The 27,726-nt window shown below is 42.6% G+C and overlaps 1 protein-coding gene across 1 annotated transcript in view; it reads left to right on the top strand.

Annotated features, from left to right (window-relative positions):
• Positions 1-27,726, top strand: part of PDZD2 (PDZ domain containing 2) — a gene marked incomplete at both ends in the record, with an annotated part of 133,474 nt that overhangs the window by 83,629 nt on the left and 22,119 nt on the right. Inside the window, 10 exons of the mRNA XM_084305802.1 lie at positions 1,296-1,463; positions 13,885-13,996; positions 15,968-16,116; positions 16,640-16,759; positions 19,238-19,352; positions 21,067-21,140; positions 21,293-21,518; positions 22,343-22,460; positions 24,466-24,598; positions 27,532-27,613. Coding sequence (XP_084161928.1) covers positions 1,296-1,463; positions 13,885-13,996; positions 15,968-16,116; positions 16,640-16,759; positions 19,238-19,352; positions 21,067-21,140; positions 21,293-21,518; positions 22,343-22,460; positions 24,466-24,598; positions 27,532-27,613 — 1,297 coding nt within the window. The remainder of the gene's footprint in view (positions 1-1,295; positions 1,464-13,884; positions 13,997-15,967; positions 16,117-16,639; positions 16,760-19,237; positions 19,353-21,066; positions 21,141-21,292; positions 21,519-22,342; positions 22,461-24,465; positions 24,599-27,531; positions 27,614-27,726) is intronic.

Genomic DNA, 27,726 nt, shown 5'->3' with positions numbered 1-27,726 from the left:
GTTGAGACAGGCTCCCAAAAGTGCTTGGGGTCTCAGAAGGATCTGCCTGCAGGTGTGGGGCCAGCAGGGCCTCTGAGGTAGTGGCAGGGACCGCTCTTGAGCATGTATTTCCAGGTGGGAACATGCTATGTCAGCAGGCCACTGTGTATGGATTATTTTTTTTTTTATTACAGATTTTTTTTTAAGCTTCCTCTTCACATTGTCCCAGCCAACCTGATGAGGGTTGGCATGAGCTTAATGTCTGGATGCAATTACGGCTTCCTGGGAAGCTTCTTCTGCTTATGTTCCTCAAGAAGAGGCTCTGTCCTTCCATGTTCAAAGTGAGGAGCCTGTAGCTTCTCTGATGTTTCAGTTAGACAGTGAATTTAATTCAAGACCTCTCCAGGCTCCCAGTGTGGTAGTAGCCCCACCAGTGTTGATTCTGGAAACAACACAATTTGAACTGAAATAGGTACATTTTGTATTTCATTTAGACAATTGGACTCTCTGCCAAAACGCAAGGCGGCAGCCTGCATAAAATTCTCCTTAAAATTATTTGCTTGCTTATGGAATGGCTGCATCAAAATAATCACTGTGAACAAGCTTACAGCGTAAAACTTTGTGTAAAAAGGTGTAAATAGGTGAAGTGTTCCCCAGAAGATCCCTTTGGGTGTTATTTGTTGGTACAGGAAAGCAGCCCTGCAATTTGGCCTGCTGAGCACTCCAAACACAGGATTTGCTTTGAAAGCAATAAAATGAGGGTCTGTCTCACCACTGCTTTCATCTGACACTTGTTTACCTCCCAGAAAATCTGCCAAAGCATGGGAACAGCTCCTGAAGTGTTGGGGCTGGGTTCATAGAGGTTTGGTGGATTGGTCTTCATTGTGTTCTCCTAAGAAGTGTAGTCGATTCATTTTCCTTAAGCATATATGTAGGTATACTTGTGAAGGAAGCATCCACAGGGAAGTGCAGAATGTGATTTTGGATGTAATGAAATGAGTAATGAGTCTGCAAACTCTGGATCTGCTTGCCATTATGTTTAACAAACTGGGGAGGAGCAGGCTTGCTGTGGTAGCATTTATTTTAAATTCTCCTGTATAAAATCTAAATGTTTTAGTCTCTGTTTACTATATCTGTTCCTTAAGACTGGGACTGCTTTTTATAACTGGACCATTAAAGCTCAAGCACACAGAGATATGTACGGAGGGGAGGATTATCAGGGAGCTCTCATGGGGCAGGTGAAATGGGGCAGCACCACCGTGACTCCAGTGGGTTTCTGCATGTGGTATAACATGGTTTTGTTGTCTCTCGGGTAGGAATCTGCCGAAGGGGATTTTCTGAAGTACCCATCTACCAGTTTGCCAGATTTGCTTAGCACTTGCTCAGTCCAAGACTCTGTCTCTTGCACTGACAATAAAGAAAAAGAAGAGCCAGAAGAAGATGATGTGAAGGGGGTGAATGTGTCTCCTGAATCACTGGTCGCTGTAAGTGTGGCTTTGATGATGTTCTTAACCTCTCCCTTGATGCCCGCTTGCATCTGTCATGTTCTCCTCCAGCCCGATACGGACAGGACGGGGCGATCAAACGAAGCCCTCTTTCTTGTGAAAAGTGGTTGATGAGCTGAAACGGGGATGTCATCTTCTGCAGCATCTGCCCTCTCTGTTCCTGCACTGTAGCAGAGCAGTGGCATGGGGAGCAGGAACTCTCATGTCCTCCGAGCTATGTGGTGATCACAGTCTTTGTTTTTCTCCCTGCTGTCGGATTGTTTTCCACCCGCTTCCATTGCTTTTGTTGGAACTGATGGGAACGTCTCTCGCAGTGCTTACGTGGTAACACGCTCTCCTCTCTCCTCCTTTTGTAACTAAACTTCTTTAACAGCTTATCATCCAGTTCTTCAAGGTTTTATTTGCTCTGTTGGAGCAAACGGGCACCTTCTGGGGGAGTGATATGAATTTTTGGCTGCAAACTCTATCTGAAGGTCTGCTGAATAAATGCCGTTGGTTGATAATCTTGCCTGCATTCCCTTTGGGGCTGCATTAAGGAGAGATTAAGTGGATTATTGTTATTTATTTGTAATGTAGCGGCTCTCTGAAGCTTCATCAATGTTCTGGGCCTCTGTTGTATTGTACAAATGCAGAATAAAATTATGTTCACAACTCTAAAGAGCTTACAGGCTGGTTTTCAAGCATGAGAAAGCAGGTGGATTCAATTGAAGCCTTTCTTTCTCTACTTTTTTCTTTTGATTCTTCCCCTCCCCACCCCACCCCTCTTTTTTTTGTGGCAATTATAATAAATCTCTTAAACCTTTGGATGGCTCAAATGTGATCTCTGGTTTGGTGATTTGATTGTGCATTTTTTTACACTCCTACAGCCTCACACTATAATCTACCTGATGTTGGTGTTCACTTCATGCCTGCATGTTATTTCTGACCTGCTTTAAGTCTATGCTTATAACAATCCCCACTCTCAAGCAACTCTTTAATGTGACAAGTTTTGTTTCCTTGTTAGTGATTTCTATGTGGTTTTCTGTTCCATGTGCCGAGGTGCCATTTTGAGGGGAGGAAGAGAAAAGCAAATAAATCAGGAATGCTCGGTGCTGCTGACATGGTAGCGTTTGAGTGCAAACTTGAGTGGGCATCTGAGCATTCTTCTGGCTTTAGAAATACTTTTCATTCTGCTATGTGTGATGTTTCGAGTTCTGGTAATTTTTTGTAAGTTTGTGGCTCAGCAAAGCTTGAATATAAAAATAAATTTTGTCAAAAGTTAATTATACATGGCTTCAGGATGCAGTTCCCTGGCATTCCAGTGAATCTTTCAGCACATGCTAACAGTGATTTGCCACTTCATATGCTCCTGAGTTTTCAGCAAAGCTCTGCGTGTTTTTCAGTGAGGGCATTTTTAAATGTTATTGGATATTTCCTTTCCAGATTAACATAACATTCAGGGAAACTTGAGGTAACTGAGATACACAACACCGTGAAGGAGATTGTGAAGGGGATGGTTATTTATTTGTAAAGTAGGAAGGCAAGCCTGCCCAGAGCCCTTCAGCATGTACTTGAGTTTGTAGCCTGCCCTGAAGTCTGAAGCCACTGCAGTGGCAACAGCCTGACTTTGAGCTAGTTTGGTCTGCTTGCCTGCCTGTCGCCTTTATTGGCCATAGCTCTGTGCTTTTGTAATTCATTGCTAAGGGCTGGAGGGAAAATCACAGAATTCTGAGTACAATAAGCATGTTAGAAGAATGGCAGGAAAGATTTTTTTTTTTCTTTTTCTTTTTTTTTTTTTTTTTAAATTAAAGGGAGTGTAATTCAGAGGGATGTAGTCATGCTAAGTTATTGGTGGCTCTGAGGACTTCTCCTCTTCTTTCAGTTCAGCTGCACCTGAAATCTCTCCTCTTCTAATCCTGAGTGTGGAAGTCTTTGCATTCCCCATGTAATTGCTGTGTCAGCATCGGAAGCACAGACAGGGCTCTGCAGCTCGGGGTGGGCAGTCCAAGCAGCGCAGACCCCTGGGCTCTACCTGCAGCCTGATCCATCCGCATCAGCTCAGGGCAGCCTGCTGGGACAGCTGGTCTGGGCTGTGCAAATCCTGTGTGCCACCGGGCAGGACAGGGGAAGGTAAATGTATTGAAAAGATAAACTTCACACGTGGCTATTCTTTGTCTGGAGAGACGGGGAGAATTTTTCACAGCAAGGCTTTGAAGCTGGTTCGAAGGTCAGCGTGGGCATGAGGCATCGTATGATTTAAAGAGAAAAACCACAAAACATATCTATATGATTATACATACTGTGTGTGTGTATATATGTATGTGTGTATATATATAACTGCAAAACTGCTCTGGAAATTACTGTTCTTTGCTGCTCCAGCTCCCTTGATGGTAATCACATGTCTTCTCTTGCTCTCGTATACTCCCTGTATTTGTATCGTAGATAAGAGATGAGACTGTTGCTGGTGATTAAAGCAGGAACTAAGCTGGACCATTTTTTTTTAATCAGTATAAATGTACTTGTTTTAGACATCCGGGGCCGGGGCGCTGGTACTGAAGGTCTGGACCATGTCACTAAGACGGAATTCTCAGTTTAAGCATCAGGGCTTTTAGATTTGAAACCAATTTTCAGCCCAGCTCTGGATGGGAGCTGACTTTATCATGACCAGTTTCTCACCTCTGATGAGAGGTTAAATAATTTTCTTTTTACTGTGCAGGGTTTTACAGAGACTTACAGGGATGCTGTCAGGTGCTGGGTGGTCAGGTTAAAAAAAAAAAAAAAAAAAGTAATTCAGAAGGATTTATTGTCCATTTGTCCATTGATGTTTCACTGTTGCTTTTTGAAGTCCAGGAGCCTGACTCCACTTCTGCAGAGTGAAGAGTGTGACTCCAGCGTGGAGTGTGACTCCACTTTGCCCTTGTTGCTGCTGTGTGAAAGGCTGAGAAGACAAGCCAAACTTCAAAACTGCGTGCGTGCAACCAGTTGTGGACATGCAAAGCTCAGGGGGAAGTTCCCTCTCATTTGTTTAGGGTTTAGTTACTGTGGGAGTTTTTGGTACAGTAACAGGTCTGTGTGTTTCTGACCAACACAATGTATGTCTAATTGTAGAGTCTAAGTGGAGAAGATACTACGAAACATTCAGGATGAACTGTTTGAGGAGTTCTTAGCATTGCCTAAAGCGTTCTTTCAGTAGCTTTGCTGTAAGAATAATTCATTGCTGTATATTCAGAACAATAACTTACACTCCTGATGGGCTTGCTGTTAGTGTGTCAGCACCCAACCATCTAAGATGACCTAGGCACAACACTTTGGCACAGATGGATAAATATTACCTCTGCGATGTGTCAGTATTACCACGGGGAGCCCTGCAGAGCCCACCTGAGGAGGGAGGGAGACCATGGTGCAGCTCCCACATGCCTGGTGAGGTTTCTAATGTTGTGTTTGAATTCAAAGGGATGTTGCTGGCCAGAAAAAATAATCACTTGGATTTACACATTCAAACCTTCATCCTTGTAAATATTCAGAACTCAACTGGACTAGGCACAGAGTGTCTTGATGTAAGTGATCTTTGTTTTGAGAAGGCAACAGAACCAGGGCCCCCAGAGGTCCCTTCCTTTCTAAATAAAATAAAATAAATATAAAAAAAAAATTAAATTAAATAAAATCATTTATTCTGTGATTCCATGAAAATTAAGTGGGGAAAATGTCTCTTCTATAGGTGGTGGATGTTCAATATTCTCCCTGTGAGTAAGTTCTCTAAGGCCTTAAGTTCTGCTCCAGTTCAGCCAGGGAAATATAATCTGAGCTATTCAGCTTCCCCAGGACACAGCAGAAAAGTTTTGTGACACTTGAAAACCGTAATCTAGGAGAAATAGCACTTTTAAGGCTTACTCAAAAGTGTGTTTGTTGTGTTTCATTAATAAAAAATTCATAATACAATTTAATTGGAGCTCTGTTTTAACAGAATTTGGTTATGTAAAGCCCTGTTTAACATGAAACATCCCTTAAAGTTTTAACTTTAATAAAACTTGTGCCGCAGGCAGAAAAGGGATTACATTAATATCCTTAAAGTACATTTCTTTCAGAGCTAGTTTGGCCAAAATGTTTCTTAACTTCAGATACAAAATCCTGGGCCACAGAATCATGTTGTGTTAAATTGTCTTAAGTCACTTCGGGGATTTTAAACTCTCACCCTAAATCCATATTTTACCTCATGCAATTGACACTGCTATTTTAAAATGTCATTATTTGTGTCCAAGTGAAATAGGATGATAGGGTAATATTTACCTCTGACAATTTTTTTTAATTCTAATTCATTTTTCCTAGCATTTCTGTTGCTTGAAATTGAATCTATTTGTCACTGTATTGCTGCATGGCAGAGCAACCTGGGAAATGAGCTCTGAACAGAAAGCAGATCTGCCAAGAATTTGCAAAGTGTCTGATGAATCTGGGGCGTTTCAGGTCCCTTGACAGAGGCACATACCATTCTCCACTGCTTCAAAAGCTTTTAGCCTTTGTTTCTGGTGGTGCTGTGTTGTTCAATATGGGATGATCCGACTATTTTCCTTTTGAAGCGTTCTACTTCAGCGAACAGCTCCATATTAATGGGCTGGATGAGAAATTCCAAAAAGTTATTAAACACAAGACGAGGGCGTCCGCCTCGGGAGGTTTGGATCTCCAGTTGCTGGAGGCAGGGAGGGAAGGCTGGGGACTGCTCCTCTGGGCTTTTCATAATCTGGGGCTCTTCCCTGGGCAACTGCTGCCTGTGGTGCTGGGGTTCTTCATGCCAGCTGTGGGCACATTGCATGCATAGATGGCCATGACCCACCAAGATTTTGGTGCTCCCACAAGTGACAGAAACAGGATGTCTCCGGTTAATGGTCTCTCACAGAAGCTGGGTTTCCTTACCCCTTGACAAAGCCCACTTATGTTTTTTTGTTGTTGTTGTTGCAAGGCATGCAGCAACAACCTTCTCTGTGAATATGCAGAAATGCATTTGTTTACCACCACCCCCCTCCCTGTTTTTATGTATTATCTGAGCCATAGGACTGGTTAGTTATTTTCTGTTGTGAGCCTTTCTGCCTTACCAGGGAATCCGTATGTAATTACCTCTAGCCATGCAAGCATAATAAGGAAGAGGATAACAATGCCATAAGTTTAAAAACACTCTTGAGGTCAAAAGTTCTTCTGGAAACACTGGGAGAGAATTTCAGAGAAAGCATTAACATTGAAAAGGAACAGGAAGCATAACTCAACAATTAAATGTGTGCAGAGCGTGGGGAGGGACCCTCATTACTAAGAGGACTCGAGCGTTCATTCCCATTAGGGCACCGCAGTCTCGAAAGAGGCTGCTGAGACATGACTCACCCCTCGAACAGGGCTGCATGGCTGGAGAAGCGAGAAACAGCTCTCGCCATCAGAAACCCCCTTTTGCACTGAAATGTTTTGACTGGGGTGGGTGAAGATGAAGAAGAGCCTGGTGTGAGGCTCTGTTGTGGCCAGCCTTGTCCTGGGGAAGGGCTCAGTAACTCCTTGTGGTGAGGGCTGGAAAAATTTGCAGTGCCTGCCTTGTGCCAAAAATGTGGCACGTTTTGAAGAGGAATGAGTGGGAGTGGGGTACAGCCTTGTCCAGCATGTCCAGGGGTCTGCGCCCATGCGGTGCCCTTCAGAACAGCTGAACAGATGCTCTGGGTCCTGCGGTGGCTCCAGAGAGATGGTAAAATGCAAGCTTTTAGAGTAAATGTAGACGGGAATTTGGGCAGGAGAAAATGACAAAACGTTTTGAGACCAACTCTTTGTTCGCCTAATGTGGTTGTTCCTCTTGTGTGTAAGCAGTTGTTTTGCTTCCAGAAGCCATATCACATTAAAATAAGCGAATGCAATTCATCTTATTGCCACAGGGACGTGCAGCAGCTATGATGGGCTGATGGTGGTGGCACAGGCAAGGGCTTTGTGAAGATGTGGGCATGAGTCGTGTGAACACAGGGAGGAAGAAGAGTGGTAGAAGGCCCACGGGGGCAGTGTCATTGAATTACTGTTCCATACAGGTTCTGAAATTCATCCACAATGGAGATGTTAATGTGAGTAGGTTCTTCAGGGACTTCCTTGGTTCCAGCCCTTCTGGGCTTCTTTTTTAGCCTTCGTGTTAAAGGCAAGCACAGAGAAAGCTGTATTACCGAGAGGCCAGTACTCTGAAGGGTCCCCTGTAGACTTGATACAGGCTATTTCATACAAAATATGAAATACCTACTGATGCTTGGGCTGGTGGAAGATAACCTTCTTGACTTGACCATAAATATCAGTGTAGACAATACCCAGAGTTGTAGTTTTTGCTCCTCCATGTGACATGTTTGAAAGCCAAGTCAGCAGCATAATAGAAACGCAAGTTTATCTACCGTACAGGTTCTACTTGCTCTTTGTTTTTGTGAATGAGGGTTTTTCCCATAAAGCAACAGATACAGTGCAGCCTGCCTCTCCTTTGGCTGTTTGGATAACTGCCCAGTTTTGAAGGAGATGAACTGCCTTTAACAAGCTAAAAATAACCCCTCATGGCACTGGGACAAGAGAGATGCTGTCACAGCCACGCAGTTCACATACATTAACAGAAAGACGATAAAGGCTCTAGGATTTGAGAGTTAGTGTGAATGTCGTGTCATTGCATCAGCAGTCTGTTTATCTGAAAATTATTGAGCACGTACATGGTCCAGTCTTGGCTGGGTTCTGTTAAAATGTATTCTAGATGTGCTGTGCCTGAATAAATGCAGCCTGTGTAACATACGAGGCTTCAGATCCTTGATTCAGGTATGAAAGATGCCTAATGCTTATGTATTCCGTATCCTCTCATGTACTTAGGATGATATAAACTGTGGTTTTAGAGCTGAAATCCAAAGCTCTCCACCAGCTGTGTCATGGGAATGCTCTATGCAGCTGCGGGTTGACTTTGGTATTAGGGAGGTCTTGCTTCATTCTCAGGAGAGTTATTTATTTTGAGGATTGTTTATTGCTTGCTTTGTCCCTCACTGTGAGTAAAAAGGTTGTCATTAAAAAAAAAAAAAAAAAGCAGCCGCTTGTTGTTTGCCATGATGTATAGTCTCTGGATTTGTGCTAAGCCACGAGCTGAGCATTTATTAAAGAAAATAACAGAGGAGCGGGAGTGGTGTTCACACAGCTTGAGTTCCATGTTTGTCTCCTCTATTTACCAGGACCAATCTTCTGGGACCTCTGTGCAGCAATTGGAGACATCTCGTGGGCAAGGAATATACTGCATGCAAATATGTCATCCTTTTTGATGTTGGGGGGGAAAAAAGGGATAAAGCATTAAAAAGAAAACAGCAGTGATCCATTTGTGCACCATCTCAGAAATGTATGAATTTGATTTCCTTCAGCTTAGAAGATGTTTATAGTGAAAATCATAATATATTGCAGCAGAACAAAAAGGATTAGGAACGATTTAGCTGGGAGCATCTTACTATTTTTAAGGCATGTGTTCCCTGTGATATCTATTTCTTGGGGAACTTAGCTGCATTAGCCATTTCCTGAATTTCTTTCTATCTAAAAGGATGTTTTGTCTCTTCAGAACTTAAGTGCTAATTTTAACAGCTATTTGGAAACCTGAAAATGGAGTCTCCTTTACTTAACAGAATCCCTGGCCATAAATACGACACTGCACCAGGGAGTCTTTGGAGCCAGTGTGGTTGGCATCCATTTATATTGAGAACCCGTAGCCTGCCAGCATCCTCTGGGCCATGATCAGCATGTTGGTCTCCTGGTATCAAACTTGTTGAAGTAGGTTTTGGGGTGTCTCAAACAAAATAAATTGAGCACTCTGGGAGATGAAAGCAGCTCAGCTCTCCCATAGTGTGCACCTTCTATTTGCTGAGGGCGTGTGGGCAGGTATTGCTGCTGGCTCTGTGTCGGTGAGTGCCAGCTTGTGTTTCACGTGCAGGCTTGTGTGTGACATCTTCATAGACTTGGTAAAGAGCGATAAAAATAACCATTGGAGTTTTGTACTTACTGAAGCTGACAGTAATGCCCTTTCTAGCAACTCCTGCATTACAGCAAAGGCTTTGGCTGGCTTTTGAATGCAGGGATTTGTTAGAGTGATAGACCAGGCATTCTTAGAGACCACTTTAAAGGCTTTTGTTCTGTTTATTTAGCATTTCCACCTATTCAGAAAATAGGGCAGCTCCAGTTCTTGAATCTTTATCAGACTTCCTGATCTCCTTGCAGCACATGAAGCGGGAGGTTTCCAACTCTTGCTTTATAATTAGGTAATGGAGTCCTCGGTTCCCATCCCCTTGCCCCAGGCAGGAGGAAGCCCCGGCTGTGCCCGCTGTACCCACACAGGTCCTTCCCAGAAGTGCTGCTGGGGATGGCAGCTGCTGCTTTGCTGCACTAGTGGAGCAAAACGTAGCCTGAGGATGGGGCTGTGGGGTCTCGCTGGTGGAGCCTGCCTCGACAAATACGCAGGGTGAGAAAGCAGGGCACCATATGTTCCTGAGATGCAAAGCTGTAAATAGCGGTGATATGGAGGTGATGTTCCTCCTCTTGTCCACCATCCCTGGATGTGTTGGATCTCTGTGTTTATGAAAGAATGGACCACTCTAGCTTGCTCCAGAAGCAATTAAATCTGTGTTTAGTTTGTCCTGGTGAGCCTCTTTTCTGAGGCAAGCATGCTTCTTCCTCTGCCATTGGGCACCTGCCAAGTTGCTGAGTTTTGGGAGGCTGCCCTGGGTGCTGCAGCCCTCAACACGGTTTGTCCCGGTCCTTCCAGCAGATGGGAAGCTTTGTGCATGCCATGGAATCAGAGCAGTAAGCAACGGGAAACTCGGTGCTGACCGAGATGAGAAAATCTGTGTCCTCTGCATTGTTCGCGGTGCTAATTCCAGTAAATTATAGTGCTGCACTTTGTAATTTATCTGAGAGATGGATTCAATTAAATTGAAAAAGAGCTAATTTAAAAGTGAAGATATTTTTCTTTCCATGTAAGGTGAAGGGGCCTGTGGAGCTCTCTGCCCACCAGACGACACATTTAAGGCTTAAAGCACGCTGTGCTCCACAAAGTGGTGAATAATTGCACAAATAACTGGAACAACTAGAATTATAACACATCTTCAAAGAAAATCTCACAAACTTTTAGAAAGGTTAAAGCCCTTGGGGCATCTGCTAGTCTCAAGGGACTTTCTGCAGGGGCCAGGTGAAGGTTTGCAGTGGGCATTCTGCAGCTTTCTGTGCGGGTGGCGGTTGCTTTTGGATGGAGGCAGTCCCAACTCCACTGCTTTCATCCTGCTGACTGCCCTGAGGACAGGAGTGCTGGGGTGTTTTGTGATGAAATAAGTTTGGGGTTGTGCTGCTGAAGAAAAAGCTGTTTTGGCTGCGTCAGGACCAGATGGGGAGTTATGCCCTGCGGAGCTGCTGCGTGCAGTTGCACAGCCGCTCCTCTAACACGGCGCTGTTTTAAAGCAGTGGTCTGACCCTTTGCCAGTGAAGGTATGGCTGAATTTGGCATGCTGCATATGGCCAGGGTCTAATCCTCGCCGTTTCGCCTGCTAACAGTCGCATTGAACTCGTGTATCTTCAGCTCTGCCCTGGGGGTTGGATTGACTCGCCGGTGGGGAAGCTCGCAGCAGAGGAGCTCGGCAGCAGCAAAGCAGTTTGCTTATTAAATTGTATCATCCCATGTGTCCTGCCTTGTTTTTGTAAATCAGTGATGATTGCCAAGCTGTTTGCGGTTAAACAATGCAGACTCTTATAATCCTGCTCCTCATCTTGCCTAATTAAGGGCCTGGTCGTGCTGGAGTTTTGCCCGAGCAAGGGCTCTGGGGGTAGTTGTTCATCCTGGTTTAGTGCCAAGACTGTGTGTTCGTGATAGCACTGTTTCCTTTGAAATCAATTGAGATGTCACCATCGCTTGATCCCAGAGTTACTTAATGAACTGGCAGAATGGGCTCTATTTTTAGATCTCCCTCAAATCTGTTCAAACAACCACGTGTGTTAAAGCTCCCCTTGTCCTCAGCGTCGAGACGGCAATTGGGCAGGATTTATGGGTTTAGCTTAATAAGAGGCATGCAGAACTGAAATAGTAAGCTCCATTTCCTTGAAAGCAAGGAAAATTAAAATGGCATGGTCACAATCCTGGCGGCTGCTTTGAGACAGAAAAGCAGTATGTTCACGTGTGGCCAGGGGAATAAGGTGGAGCTGGGGTTTTCTTGTCAGAGTTACAACAGAGCCAAAGATTACAGGCACACAACTGCTGAGAGTTCTCGCAAGCTTTGTGGAATGGATTTCTGAATGTTTTCTGAGCAGGGTAAAACTCTTGGTGGTTTATTAGACAACTTCAACAACTTAGAGTATCTGCCTCATTGCGAATGCTAGAATGTCTTCTCCTAAATGTTTACGATCCATGTCAGAGAAGTATTTCTGCTAAAATAAGAAATAAACAGAGGCATAGGTAATTCAGATGTTTCAGACATATTGTAGTCTGAAGCCAAGTTGGATAAAACTCAATTTCAGAAAGCCACGGAGAATGTCTTGAGGCTTTCCCTGGCATTGGTGTCCACATGTGCGTGTCTGCCCGCAGACCCTACATGCAGCATGGGTGTTTGCAGGCATGCAGCCTCCGGGACTGCATGGGGTTGGGGTGTTTGAGGTGGCAGCAACTGTCTGCTGTCCTTCCTCTCGCCACACTAGATGGAAATGTGTGGAGTTGCAGAATGCAAAGAGTTTGGGGCTTTTTGCTTTTGTTTTAGCTAAGTAAAACCCTCTGTGGTAGGAAAGCAGAATGTACCAATGGGTCACTGCTGAGACCTGGCTCAGGACAGAAATGGGCTGCAGCAGTGATGAATTCAGAGACAAATTGTCATGATGAATTCAGAGCAAATGCTTTCTTCCTTTTCTACACAGGAGGCATTCTCATTATAAAGGGTATTTTCACTACTGTGGTAAATTGCAGCATAACTTCATGTGATTCATGAAGTCCTGGCTCACTTCTAAATGGTCCTGCTGTATTTTGGGTATGTTCTTAAGGGAATCGTATGGAGAGGTTCTGATACCTCAGCTGTGGTCTAGGCACTGATGGTTTGGGTCTGTTGGATTTTATTTACTTACTTATTTTTACATGTTTTCTGGAATGAATTCCTCACCAGGATGGCCAAATTATAAGCACCAGTTATGTGAATGCAGTTATTTTCTTCAGATAAATCCTGTTATGTGGAGCTCATGAGTTGCAAAGCATTTGATACCAGAAGAAGACTATGAGGCTGTTGTTGCAATGCCTTGAAAAATCCAAAAGAACTGGCCGGGATGCACAAGCTAAGTGTAGCTGTTAATGTTGAAGGGGGAGGAATAAAAAGCCCAAGTCCAATAGCAGTTTCCACTTCAGCTTTATCTGCCAGTTGTATCTTTTCCTGAAGTTGTTACCCTTTGAATGGTAATCACAAGGCCTAGACTCTGCAAAAGACAAGCTTTGTGGGTTTTTTGGTTTTGAGAGAAGAGGGATGGAGCCATGGGAGGGAGGGTCTGAGGAAAATCATGCCATTATTAAGCTTCAATAGTGGAAGTAGAAACTATTTCAACCGTATGAGTGTTTGGTGATTTGAGGGGATTTTTTTTTAAAAAAAACTGACGCAGTAGTTAATATAGCACATTGAGAATATAAAGTGACCGGTAAGTGGTTGTATTGGAAAACTTTCCATCCTTGCCATGAGCTGTCTAAAATTGTGCAGTGGGTAATGGGGTGAAAATGTGGAGGAATTGGTGTGTGCACAGGGTGTGTGCCAAGGATTGCTGTGCAGCAGCACCATTGGGAAAAACTTGATTACTGCAGCTCGATAAAGCCACTAGTGGAGAAAGGAGCCACTGGGGGCTGCATGATATGGGGACTGAGTAAATTTTAGCTGAACAATCCAAGGCTGCTGCGTGCTTGGCTGTGCAATCCTCATAACCTGTTAAATCAGCTTTTTATCCGTTACGTGTTGGCATTCAGCTGTGGTCACTAGCAATAAAACAACACTTTTTTAAACTGGCTGTCTCTGTAAGCACTTGGTGTCTCTGGAAGCTTGCTGAGCTGAATAAATTGCAATAAAAGCTACAATAAAATGTAAAAGTGCGTGGTGGAAGCACCCGAATGAGCTGGTGTGTGTGTGCTGGAGGTGCAGTGGAGGTACTGATGTGGTGCCCTGCAGTGGGTGCCTGGTCACACCAAGCTCTAGGCATATCCATCTGTAAAAATATCACATAATGTCCAAAGGCATTACTGAAAATCATTCATAGAAACATGTGCTGGCTTAATACAATGACATCTTTGTGAAAAATTAAGATGATGTGCAGTGGAATTTTCTGTACCTTAGTAACAATGAGAGGAATTCCGTCAGCTTCACTGGTTCACAACTATATTGGATTTTTTTAATTTTTAATTTTTTAGGTGATGGAAACTGAGAAGTCTCAAGACCCAGCTTCTGTGGAAGTGTCCAAAGGAAACAACCAGAGTCCGACTCTGGGAAGTGGCATACTGAAATACAGAAGTCGATCCCAAGGTAAATCTGGATTGATAAAAGATAGCAGTAGTAAAGTTTTTCTGATGAGTATTTCTTTTAGCTCTCTAAAAGTGAGGTAGGTTTTCTTTTCTTTGGACGTTGCATAGGTTTAATGGCTTAATTTGGAAGGAAAATTCCAGCTGTAAGACGTTTGCATTCAGCCTCCTGAGCTGAATTGACAGAAAAATGAAGCAAAATTTTGGAAACTTCTTTTTGTGTATTTTTCTTTGTTCTCTCTCTCTCTGTTTTTTTTTTTTTTGTTTTGTTTTTTGTTTTTTGTTTTTTTTTCTTAATCATTTGTGTTCCCTATTTCAGTATGCTTTAACTTAATGGGCTGTAATGAGGGAGGTCTTTCAACCTGCCATCACTAACATACCTGTTATAGCAAATACTCTCACCCTTGTCTACTGTGCTGTGCCCAAGTCTTAGCAGTAACCTGTGACCAGAGCTCAACAAAATTCTCATCCCTAATGCACTCTGAGAGTCCCTCCCTCAAATGTTCACCTCAATTTCCATTTACTCAGGTATTTTTAGCATCTTCCATGCAGCTGCCCTGCCTGCAGTCCCTGTGGCTGTGTGCTGGTAGTTCACTGGACCCAGCCAGGAGCATCCTCTTTCCTGGTTCCCATCCTGGGATGCAGTGTGAGAAGGGAAGCTGTGTTCAGAGATAGGGAAAAAAAAACATGGAAATACAACTTCTAAAAGAGAGGGGGAGGTTATGGGAAAGGGTTAGTTTTTGGTACCTGGAGGACTGGGAGTGCAAGAAGTACCAAGATGCTGGGACATGCCAAGGTAGCCTTCCTGGATGTGTGCAGCAACAGCATCTTGCAAAACCATGGAAAGGGAGCTTTAAAACCAGCGGTGATTTCACACCCCAAAGCAGGGAGTGGGTTTAAATGGCACTCTGAGAGGCGGGTGCAAATCCTGCCTGTGTATACAGTGGCAAAATTCGTTTTTTGCTGGGTGAAAACAAGCAGCTGTCCCTGGCTCTGTGCTTGCTCCCTCCCTAGTGCTGGTGCTTGCACAGCATCCTAGCCAGGAGGAGGTGGCAGAGAACAGATTTGGGGCTTATCTGGGCAAATGTGCAATGGATCTCCCTCAGCACATGGCTTGTGAGTCCTGCATCCAATGTAAGGACAGGGTAGTGAAGCAGAGCTTACCCTTTCTGTGGCAGCTCCAGCTTGCATTGGTTAAAAGTAATCTCAAAACTTAGGCAAAATCCAGCATGTGTGAATTTTGCCTGTCTTGGGATTCATCTGTAAAATAGGGGTTAATTGTGCTTTCCTGCATGGTGGGGGAATTCCAGGGATAAAAGTGCAGGAAATGCTGGGACCGGATCCTGTGGGGACCTCAGAGAAAATGAGAATTGGAGGAGCCCTGGTGCAGGGAGCAGGGCACTCTGCTGCTGACTGCTGGGTATCCTGCAGGACAAGTCATTGTGTTTCTAATGTGAACTCTGCACTCTTCTCCTCTTGAAGATAACTAGGATCTCAGACAGAAGGAAAGGAAACAGCATTTATTTGGCACATTATTCCTTTCTTCCTTTCCAGAAAAATTTCCCTCAAAGTGACATGACACCTCCAGAAATGAATACGGCCACAGTGTCAGGTCTTTTAATTTTAAATAAATGAAGCTTGAGAGCTTACTGCACTGGCAATGCTATTGGGTGAGAACAGCTGAATTTCTTTTCTGTCCCTGAGCTACTGGCTCAGTTATCTGCTTTTCCTTACTACCATGAGTGACAGTGCTGAGGAGTTCAGCATCACTGAAATATCATGCAAAAGCTGTGACAGCAGAAAAGTTTTCAGTTGTAGATGATCAAACCTAGCTTGTAAGCACTCTGTTGGGTACAGTGAAGCAATGTTTTAAGGCATTGTTAGTCTGGGGTTTGCAGGAGGTGATTATTATGTGCTGCCAAGAGGATGAAGCAGCTCTGAGATGTCTGAGATACCTTTCTGTGGTTTTCCCCAGGTGCCGGATCCCGCTTAGAGTCCGTGGGGGAAGACGATGAGCTGATGGTGGAAAATGGTGAATCGAGCTATGAGATAGCAGTGAAATACTCCCGGGGCGGCAGAAAGCACTCTCTGCCACAGCAGCTGGAGTCAGCAGGAGCTAGGCAGGTGGGTGCAAACCTGGGTATGAGCACTGCATATCCCTCGGACAGCACCATGCCAAACTGGGATGTATTGGCCACCTATGGAGAATGTCTTTCCTCTGAGGATGGTGAAGAGGGGTACTTCATGCTGTGTTCAAGCCCTAAAGCTGATACCATGAGCACTAGAGATCTGAGCACTTAAAAACCCTTCTCTTTATTTTAATGACTTGATGTTATAGGCATTTTTTAGTTTGTTTTTAGCAGATAAGTACTTCAGTACATCATGAAGCTCTCCTCAATCTTTTTAATTTAAGTTGTGACTGGTATATTACAAAATGATGCTACTCTGTGAAATGTGGGAAAATTACGGCAAGGTTCAATCTGACTGTAACGAGCAAGGATTTCATCCCTTGAGTGCTCATCTGAACATAGCTGTTAAGATCCACCCCACCGTCTCCTCCCCGACACAATTTTCCCAGTATGTCATCCCAGTGCCTGTGCCAAGCAATCAGAGCGACTGACTTCCCTTGTTTGCTGCTGTTTACTAGGACTACCACATCGTGAAGAAATCCACTCGTTCCTTCAGTGCCGCCCAGGTGGAATCTCCATGGAGACTGACCCAGCCGTCCATCATCTCTAACATCGTCCTGATGAAAGGGCAAGGCAAGGTGAGCATTTCTACATGTCTGATTTCTCACGTGTAGCAAGAAATGGCATTTCAAAGGCATCTCCAACCCCCAGGACTTCCAGCATCTGGGTGAGACTGGTTTTTGCTCTCAAAGGTAGCACAAGAACAATAAACAAATCCCATTTTCAAATGTAAATGCCATAGTTACACCTGCGAAATGTAGGGCAAACAATGTTCCTGTCACACACTTGACATGGGGTGGCTTTCATTCTGATTTGGTACGTCTGGTCATTACTGAGATATCAAATATTAATAATGGATCTATAAATATGTATGTGTATGCAAAGTTGGGGCAGCTACAGAAGAGTACCTGTTTGCATGCATATTTATGGACAAACCTATTTTATTTCTGTGGAGCCTGGATACATTTAAAAAATCACTGTAAATTAAGCGTTAAACCCAAAGATAGGTTCCTGGTTGATTGTTTATCTGAGAGCACTTCATTCTCTGGGTCACAGAGTCCTCTTTTCACTCCCCAGTAATGTGTTAGCACATTTCCTAGATACCAGCTGAATGCTAAAGGAATAAAAAGGTATTAAACTCAGTGTGTATTGTTCTCCCAAACCTAGCCCATACTAGTATTGGAGCTCTCACTTAAATATGCTAAAAATATGCATGTTTTTTTCTGAAATACTGTTTATATTCATCAGATGGATGTGTTTTGGACTAAAAAGCCTTGTTTTGACTTTCAAGCTCAAGTACAAAACAAATTCTGTGTTGTGCTTCAAGTTTAACAAGGAATTGGAAACAGTGACTTCTCTGGCTAGACTGACTTACAGTTGTTGTAAGTCTCCCTGTTTCAGGAGCTTCAGATCTTTAAAGAGATTTTCCCAAGCATGTATTTGTGATTTTTTTTTGCCTCTTTCTTTTTTGACCCCGTTTTTTTTTTTTTTTTTTTTTTTTTTTTTTTTTTAAGAAGAATTAGCTTATCTCTCTCTGTGTGATAAGCCACCCTCACCTGCCTTTCTGCAGCTAACTCCAAGGTGTTACAAAGTAGTCAGGAACAAGCAAACTGTAGTCATTGTGAACCACCTCAAATAGTTACTGTTTCAGGTGGTTTGCACCCACCTTTAGAGCAATTGTTTGTGTTAGAATAAGCAGCGCATATGATTTGTATAGTAGCATTCGCTTTTTATCTTTGTGTGGATGTGGTGCTTAAGAAGTATTTCCATAGAGTCATTGTGTTGGTGGCCTGGAGCCAAGTGCATGACCTTGATTTTTCATTTGTAGGTAGATCTGTATGGGTTTTTCTTCTGCTGGGGAGTTAAAGCACTTCAAGTTGGTGGACACCCCTGCACCTTGCAGATGTATTGCTTCCAATCAACCCCATGCAGACATGGGGAGGGCTGCTGCGTCCGTGCAGGGAGTGCTGGGTGCCTTGTGCTTCCTGCAGGTTGCTTTGCAGTTGGCAGTTGCACAGTAAACCTTCACTTTAATTATTTTTTGTTTCAAGGTGGAGATACGATGCTTCCTTTTGGGAAATCAGTAGCATCTTATCTGATTACTAGAAGCTCGTAACAATAGTAGTGTACTTTATATTCATGGAGTAAAATGATAGAGCTGTGTGCTGTATGGGGTTGCAAGCACGATGTTAGTGCCTGCTCCAACAGCATCCCTCAGCTGGACAGCACTGCCCGTGGCACTGCCCTGGCTTCAGATCACTGAACAACAAGGTTCACACTTACCCTGTCCACCTGGTAGGTGACGTTTCTCTTTAGTGTGTAACCACTACAGCGGTGACAAGAGCAGAAATATGGGGGGGTGGATCAAGGAAGTGCTTTGGCTGGGAAATAGCTCAGCAGAAGGGGGAGAGGTTTTTCTGCTGTGCTCATCCATTCTCCAATGAGCTTCACAAGCCAGTCCTGCAGCCAGCCAGGGCAGCACGGGGGCAAGAGCTAACAGATGGAGCCCTGGGGCTCCATTTATTTAAATACACTGTGGTACATGTCTCCAGAATAATTAAAAATGTACATGTGCGTGACAGCCCCCCCATGCCAGCCCCCTTTGAGCTACATTCCTGACATTACAGCACTGACCTCATGTCATGCTCTTAAGCTTTTTTTTCCTGAAGAAAAGCAGGATCTGTGACAGTGAAGAAAACTTCAGTTAATCTTGGATATAGATCTCAGGGGTGGGAATCTACTGTCTGTCAATTTAAGAGCAATGTGTTACAGTTTTTAAAGTTGGAACAGGATAACATAAAGCTTTTGATCCAGTGCTTAAAAAAAATCTTGAAATAGCATTATTTTTTTTTTCTTTTTTGCTACTTTCTTGGGCTGGGAAGCATAGAATGAATGTAAATCAGGAGATGCCAGCAGAGAGTAAAACTGCAATGTGATTCATCAGAATCTGTTAGGTCTTCATCTCTCCTTTGTCTGTACATTACTGGCAGCCTTTCTCAGACAGGTGATGATAGAGTAAAGTGCCAGCTGTGCAACTTCTCCTTCATTTTCTTCAGGGTCTTGGATTCAGCATTGTGGGAGGTCAGGATTCTGCCCGTGGACGCATGGGGATTTTTGTGAAGACTATATTCCCAAATGGAGCAGCGGCTGCTGATGGAAGGCTTAAAGAAGGTACAGCAGAGACAACTCGACTGTATATAAAGGACCAGAATGGGATACTCTTTCAGTCCAGCAGAAAAATTTAAGTATAGCTTTATTTAGGCACCTGGCCATCAGCAAGAGGCCATGGAGGTTGTAACACACCCTGTTTGTCCATCCTGGGGAAGATCTGTCACAAGCGTTAACTTGATTATATTGTGTTTTGAGGAGGGAAAGCTATAGAATGAAGTTGCTTTTTCCTTCAGTGAACCTTATTTGCCCAAGCCTTAACCTCTAATTCCTCAGATACAAAGGGTCATCGATAGCAATGAAGTGTATGTATCCAGCCAACATTTGGCTTAAAAGTGCTGGTCCGAGAAGGGGTGGCGTGCCTGGGAATCTTTTTTGGGCCCCGGTGTTTTATGAGACTCTTGGTATGATTTTGATGTGAATCAACAAGTAAGAGTCATCACCAGAAAAAGAAAAGAGGAAAGACAAGATTGGCAGTAGGATCATGCAGCTCATTAGAGAAGCAGATATCTCCTGGTTTTGTTACTACTTTTCCAGTCTCAATCTATGAGCTGGATGTGTAGCCTGTTCTGGGCATGTTTGGACCCTAATCTGAGTCCTGCTGTGCCAGACAGACACTTAGGCAGTTAAAAGTACAAAGTGACCACAAGTTTAGAGTGTTGGTCTATAATCCTCTGTTAAGGGATGGGTAATTTCTCTTCCACAGAAAGCTGTTCCTGTGTTACTTCTATCCTTCTCATATCATCACTTCCATCTTTACATCTCATCACACTTGTATTTGAGGCTGCTTTTGGTGCCAGCTCTCCAGCTCACTGCCAGAGGGAAGCTTGTGCCCCTGCAGAATGGGTTGTGCACTCACCATGGGAAGCCAATAAGTAGCAGCTGTCCAATAAACCCAGTGATCCTTCTCAGAATATTCTGAGCTCACAAACTACTTTTAAATTTATTTTTATTTTATATTTTACTGGGGCTAAAAAAAAAAAAAGAGAGAGAGAAGGGGTAGACATGACTGATGACATCACCTCATCTAATTTTGCACAGATGGAAGTAAAATTGCAGAAAGTGGATCTGGTTCCTGCTCACTTTGCCCTCCTTTTACTGAAATGAAAGAGGTTCAACACAGCTGGGTATAAGTAGTAAGATCCAAAACTGGAAGCTTGTAATAAGCAGGTAGAAATATCATGGGAAATGTTCATTGGGGTGAGAAGGGCATTTGCTATTGCAGTGTGTAAGCTACTTGCTTCTCCCTCCACAGGTGCTTGGTAAGAGGAACACATTTGCTTTCTGCACATGTATGCAAGGCTATTTTTTTCTGAACAGGCTGTGGAGTAATGTGCTGTAGTCTTTCACTTAGATTCTCATTTCTTTTATTGATGCTCACAAAAGAAGGGGAATTTTATAGTCTTGTTGGACTTAATGTTACGAGCATCTATTTTCAGACTTCAGTAAAAATCTATGACGATTTCAGTTTGTTAGTATGAGAATGCCAAGTTAAGGGTTTCTACTGAAGAGCAGTCTTTACAAATTTATCATTATTAAATTCTAAAGGCATTAAGACAAATGAAAATAAACCGAGAGTACTAGAAAGCTTTTTACTGAGCAGCTAATTGTAATCCACATAGTAGCAGGTTGCCTTATGTATAAGCAGATTTTTTTTTACATTTCTATAGTCTATGTATTGCTGACATATTATTTTTTTTTTGTATCTTATTACCAGGGGATGAAATCCTAGAAGTTAATGGAGAATCTCTACAAGGGCTGACCCATCAAGAGGCCATTCAGAGGTTTAAGGTAGCATGCATGTAGTGTGTGAGAGGTTCATGCTTCTCTTCATTCAATGACCTTTAGCAACTTCTTTTGCTTGCCACAATTAATATATATAGGTTTACTGGCAGATGTTGGCTTTTCATGTCACCTTACTGGCTTCTCTGGTGTCTGTCTAGCAACTCAAGAAAGGTGTGGTGACCCTGACCGTGCGCACACGCCTGCGCAGCCCAAGCCTCACACCCTGTGCGACTCCCACCTTGCTGAGCCGCTCCAGCTCCCCCAGCTCCAGTGCCAGTGGTGGCACTCCGGTCCCTGGCCCCGATGAGACAGATGGTTCTTCCTCTAGCCGCAAAGGCCCCGGCCCAAAGGACAGGATTGTCATGGATGTGACACTCAATAAAGGTGAGGATCTGTTGGAATGAACTGGGAGAATGAATCAGGTGGCTGGGAGATACCAGGCAAAATGTGAATTAGCCTCAGCAGCCCAAATGACTGTGCCCTTGTTGTGAAGAGCAGCCCTGAATAAGACAAATCCCTGCAGAGTGCTCAGAATTGCTCAGATGAGCTGCTTGAACTTCTGCATGAGGATTGGTCTCATTATCAATAATTGCACTGGTCTTGTTATCAATAATTGCACAAGGGACACTTAGTGCATATACTCTTTGTGGTGGGACAAGCATGCCTGCTTTAAAGACTTGGAGATGTTTTTAAAGGTTGGATTAAAAATTTGGAGAGTCACTGAATCAGAGATAACTTCTCACCTTTCTTCATGAGTCTTTGCTGAGGGATGGATGCCATGCAGGTATTTAATAAAAGAGAGCAGTGCCATTAGCGGTGTTTTCTGTGCTGCCATTTTTTTTTTAATAATTCTAAGTGAGAACTTTGTTGGATTGCTTCTCCCAGTCCTTTGTGCCTCAGACCAGATCAGACCTTGTGCAACATTTCCAGTCTGAGGTGGTTCCCAAAGCACACTGAAAATTTGCCAGGAGCAGAGTTAGTCCTTTCAAAAGTGGATCTCAGAAAGCAGGCAAGATCAGATATTTTCAGTCCTGATTTCCACTCTTGGTCTCGGCTTCCTGGCTGGCTGTACCTAAGGCCAACCCTGAAACAATACATGAGTCTTGGTCTCCAGATGGGATGTGGGAACACAAACACTTGTGTGTCCTGCGTGAGTACAATGTGTGGGGAATAACAACACTTCTCTTTGTACTTCTTGTTTCTCACAGAGCCAGGGGTTGGACTTGGCATTGGTGCCTGTTGTCTCACTCTGGAAAACAGTTCTCCGGGGATATACATTCACAGCCTGGCCCCAGGATCAGTCGCTAAAATGGATGGCAGATTAAGGTTAGTTAAAGCAAAAATGTGTTGGAGTGGTTTTACGTTGATTGAGAATTCTTTTCTACCTGTTGGTTGTTGTAGCATGGAGGAGATTTATACTAAAGCATTCACCAAAAAGAAACCATTTAAAGACTCCCCAAAGTTGTATTTAATACTCAAAAAATGTTATTCTATGTGCTGGAAGCAACATGGTCATTAATTTTTTTTTTAATTTTTATTATTATTTTTTTAATTCTCTATATAGATGACCAAGCCTAATAGCACCCTTTGAGAAAGGGGAGCAGCAAAAAGAGCAGCCTTCTGTCTTTTTATCAGAGTAGCTGCCAGAGACCCTAGATTGCTCAGGCATGTGCAGAGTTCTATTAGAAGCTCAGTCACCTGGAGGAGCTGGGGGGAGATGTTCCACCTTTCTGTGTTGGTTCATAAATGATGTTGGGTGCTGGGAGCATCATTCAGGAGAGGAGGATGTTATTAAGGCACGCTGGGACCACATAATCTACGCAGAACTTGTGGCTTGAACGCTGCTGTAGAGGACTTACATGATAGTTTTGCTTTTGTGATGGGCAGAGTGCTTTCTGTTTACTTGCTCACCAGGAAAACTGTGATAGAGCGATTTGGCTTTTGGAATAAGGAAGAAGATAATTTGGTAGTTACATCCCTGCAAACCCATGGGTTGGAGGCGGTGGGAGAGAATGAAAAACAAAACAAAACAAAACAAAACAACAACAACAACAAAAAAACAACTTAAAAGTTCCAACCATACAGAAATGTCTATAGGAAACAGTTCTTCAATGCCAACTTGGTTTCTTGTAAGCCTCTTTGGAAAAGATTGCAGTGCTGGTTGTGTCTGTGTGTAACAGCTGCATCATTTATTAGGTTTAAATGGTTGATTATATCCAGGCATGCTTCCCAGTTTTCTAGCTTGCTTCTTTGAGACATTGCTCCTGTTGTCCCATCAGTGGTTTATGGCTCCGTAAGCCAAAACTTACAGGATGGTTTTGATTTCGGAAAACCACGTTAATCAGATACCGACTTTACGATACTAGAAAGGTTTTCAACTCAGTCTCTCTGTGTCTGAGCTCCCCCTCTCAATTATATGTTTGTGAAAGCGATTTCAGTTTTTTAGTTTCTAATAGGTGTTTCAACCTAAAAGGCAGGCAAAGCAATGACACAATTAATTGTCAGGTCATCCGTTTATTTCGTGAGCCTTCACCAGAGTACAGGCTACTGAAGGCTGCCATGTTCAATTGCTAATTTGCTTTTGGCATGTGGCCTCACAGTGTAAGCTCACTTCCATTGTCACAAGTAACCCAACATAAATCAGCAGTAGTGGATTGTTTAAGTGTCTATTTAAAGCAAATGTTTCAGTAATTATGGAGAATGCTTTAATGATATCCCTAGTTGATGATCTTTTCTTTGAACAGTTCCAGATGTCTAAGCAATATGAGCAAGAGTTATGAAACTGGAAAAACAAACCTAAACAATCTATGCTTTCCTCTCTCTCTCTCTCTCTTTTTCTCTAATGGGTTCGGTACATTAATTTGAAACAAATATACGCTTATCTTGCTCAATGTATTCCTGGAGTAATTTCATAAATTTGTATCTAAATCATGAATTTCTTATCAGTGTTGCTGTTAAGTAATTCAATATGATGGGAAGGAACTGCCCATCTGAATCTAATTTTTCCTCTTCAGTGCCCAACAAGTATCTGAATGCAGAAGGAGAATTGAAATTTGCTTTTGCTGTAGTCCAAATGCAGCCAATTTTCTCTGTTGATTTAATAGGGTTTGTAGCACTGACGGTAAGTACAGAAGGGATCGCTGGACCGCCCTCGCAAAGTCAACAGGACTTAAAGCACTCACGTCACTGTGAGCAAGAGCAAGACTGGCTTCTTTGCAAATCAGATCTTTTCCAGATACAAGTATCTTTGGAAAAGTTTGGCCACAAGTCAAAAGCACAAATGTTTTTGTGAAAGGCGGATGCGATTAACTGGCTGTATGTCTCTCCGCAGTCGGGGCGATCAGATCCTGGAGGCAGATTCGGTCAGCCTGCGTCATGCGGCGTTAAGCGAAGCCTACGCCATTCTGAGCGAATGTGGTCCAGGTCCTGTTAGCCTTATCATTAGTCGGCACCCTAACCCTAAGGTGAGGAGAAAACATGGTAGCGTATCTGTGCTGTTTTGATCTGGTCCTGTAATCTGAGTCTTGCTACTGGGAAGGTGGCAAATGAGGAGTATCGGATTTTTCTCTCTGTGGCATGTACTGTGCAAGAAGGCAGGATAAAGGACATGATGCCTTCCGGTTTTGTAAGTTGTCACAATGCTGTACTCTCCTTGCTGCTTTTCTCTTCATCACCCACTGATCAAAGGCAGTTTTCCTGGAACTGCTTGAGTGAAGTGCTTCCATCTTTCTTCATAGTTGGAACAAGTGGCAACAAATCTTCTTCCTCCTTAAGGTTATTTTGCAGTTTTTCTGTGAGTGGAATATAATTTAGGACCCAGAATATAAATATCAACAGATTGAATTGATCAACTACAGTAGACTAATAGGAATACAGTTGTTGTTTTTTATTGTTTTTTTGTTGTTTTTTTTTTTTTAATATAAAAAAAGCGCAAAAAATCCAAAGATCAAAGTTTTCCATCAGGAATTAAAAAACGGGAATCTGGAATGTACTGCTACTGTGAAATCTGTGCAAGGGAGGCTTGAAAATAAGCCTGTGTTTACAGAGTGAGTGATTATTTTAAATCAATTTTTAAAAATTGATGATAGAAGATAAAGCCCTTTTAACCAAGCTGTAGGGAATAATGACTTCTTTTATTTCAATATTTCAAAGAATTTCGTGAGTGTACAAAACCTTCCTGTTTAAACAGGACTGAAGCTGTAAAAATATTTGCATTAGTGGGTCCAGAAAGCTCTGACTTTTGAACTCGTAACTACAAATAGAGGCCTTAATAAATCCATATCTAGGAGAACTCAGATTTCTTATTTTATAATTAATTGTGTATTTTCTGCTAAATCAAATATACAAACAATAGACAAATAGGGTCCTACTGCTCAGAGTTTATTATTGTTGCTGTGAGGCCATGTGGTGCTAAAAAGAAAGAGGCTGTGGTTCTGCTAGTTAAAGGTAAGCACGAGAGGGGTAAGAATTGGGCTTATAGCCTAAGATAACAGTATTTCTAGAGAGTCTGTATGCTGTGCTGAACCAGCATGATGGTTCCATTTGATTGCATTATTAAGGAATATAGACTTCTCAGAGTCTATAAGTAGCATGAAATAAGAACTCCATGGTGTGGAGCCTCCCCTTCTCTTCCATCCTTCATCTCACTGTGGTGGTGTCTTGAAAGCCGATGAGTGACCTAACCAGGTATCTGCTGAGATGAACTGAGTTAAGCTAATTGCTTGCCATTACTCAGTAACAGAGGGAAACTATTAAGTGGATCCTATTACAGTTTTCCATAAGTGATATTTAAAATGACAACAAATCCTTTGCCAAGAATTGCTAAGTAAAGTTAAAAGTTGAACTGGAGGGACCCTAAAGCATTTCCACCACAGGCAATACTGAATCCAAAGTCCCTTATAGTTGGTTCTCTGAAGGAATATTCCATATGGGAAGCCATATTTATCCTGTATTGCTGTTGCCTTTTTTTCTGACAGCACTGAAGAATTTAAAGAAGTTTTTGTGTGTTGGTGCTTTGTTGGTGGTTTTTGAATTAATTTATTTTTTTCTTAATAATACCCCAACCTGCAAATAGTAGTTAAGAACTAGTTTGTCACTTTCCACAGAAGCAGTTTGATTTGCCTGAGGTGTGGAGGATGCTAAAGAATCATAATGGGCAGAGCTTGCAGATGTGTGGATTTCTGGTTAATTTTAAACAAGTACTGCAGTCTGCTCAGCACCTGGTTTTGCTCTGGGGACATCCTGTACCTAATGGTTTGTATAAATGTCCTGAGCGCACACTCAGGGTTTGGTCCATGTCCTGTAGGGACTCCCTGTGCCCCAGGAGCCCAAAGGCTTTTGGTTTGCTGTAAGGTCATGCCACAAGCTGAAAACAGATGTATTTCTACAAAGGCTCATGTTGTTTTAGACATTTTTATACTTAATCTCTCATTTTATGACACAAAAGGTCCACAGTACATTTTGTTGCTGAATGTGTTCACTTCGGTGTTTTCATGTACTTCCAAGAGAAACACCACAACATTTTATTTCTTCTTGTTATTCTGAGTGAATGTGGCATTTAAACTATGTTTAAACTGCTGAGTTTGCTTAAGAATCTTTCAAATCTTCTTGGTTCAGAAAGATTCAAGTTTCTGGTCTCTCTTTATGCTGAATTTTAATTCATGTAAAGCAGTGAGTACAGAAATTACTTTTGACAGAGTTAACTCACTTTCTGTTTTTAAATATATACTCTTGCAGACTAGTTTTTCCTGTTCTGAAATTATATGGAGTTTGCCAGTAATAAGAATTAAGTGCATGGCAATAATTCAGGAGAAAATTAGCAAATATGGTAAACCAGTATTTATTCTAAACCCAGAAGAACACTAATTACTAATTTAGTACTAATTTAATTACTGATTTAGTTTTTTTTCTTTAAAAAAAAAAAAAAGAGAGAAATTAAAATTAAAATGACAGCTAATGTCTTGGAAAGTCTGGTATTCTTCCGGTACGTTAAGAGTAGAATATCTTCTGTTGCTGACGTATGCTTGTGCAAAGCAGTCTTTGTCTATTTTAAAGTAATATTTTCTCAATAAATCAATATACAGTATTTAATTAAGTTACTATTGTCCTGTAATGGCATAATTTGACTTCAAGTCTGTTGCAGTTTTGTTTGCGTAACATGACACTTCAATATCATTTTCATGAATTTAGCTGGCTTTTGCCTCCTGGTTTCTGTGAGGTGGTGGGACAGAGAGAGTCTGAGTCAGGGGACCAAGACTTAGGAGCTCTCAACTATGTCTGCTTTACAGTGGCTTTAAATATAGTATAGCAGAAATGAGTCATGCATTTGTAGTAATAAGTGGTGAGACTTCCATATTCATTTCTTCTACCCAGTTTAATCTCTTGCACTCAACTTTAGGTTTCTGAGCAGGAGATGGATGAAGCAATTGCACGCACTACTCACCGAGAGAGCAAGGACACAAGCTCCTCTCATGTCACAGGTGGCAGCATGTTTTCTACTAAGTATTTGTCCTTTTCCAGATGTGGGAAGGTTTAGGGACATGCTCTAGGGTTCCCCAACATCAGCAATCTTTTGAGGGCCCTCAAAACAGCA

The sequence above is a fragment of the Netta rufina genome, assembly GCF_964035555.1.
Source record: "Netta rufina genome assembly, chromosome: Z".
Classification (NCBI taxonomy): Eukaryota; Metazoa; Chordata; class Aves; order Anseriformes; family Anatidae; genus Netta; species Netta rufina.
This window is presented reverse-complemented; position numbering and strand designations above follow the sequence as displayed.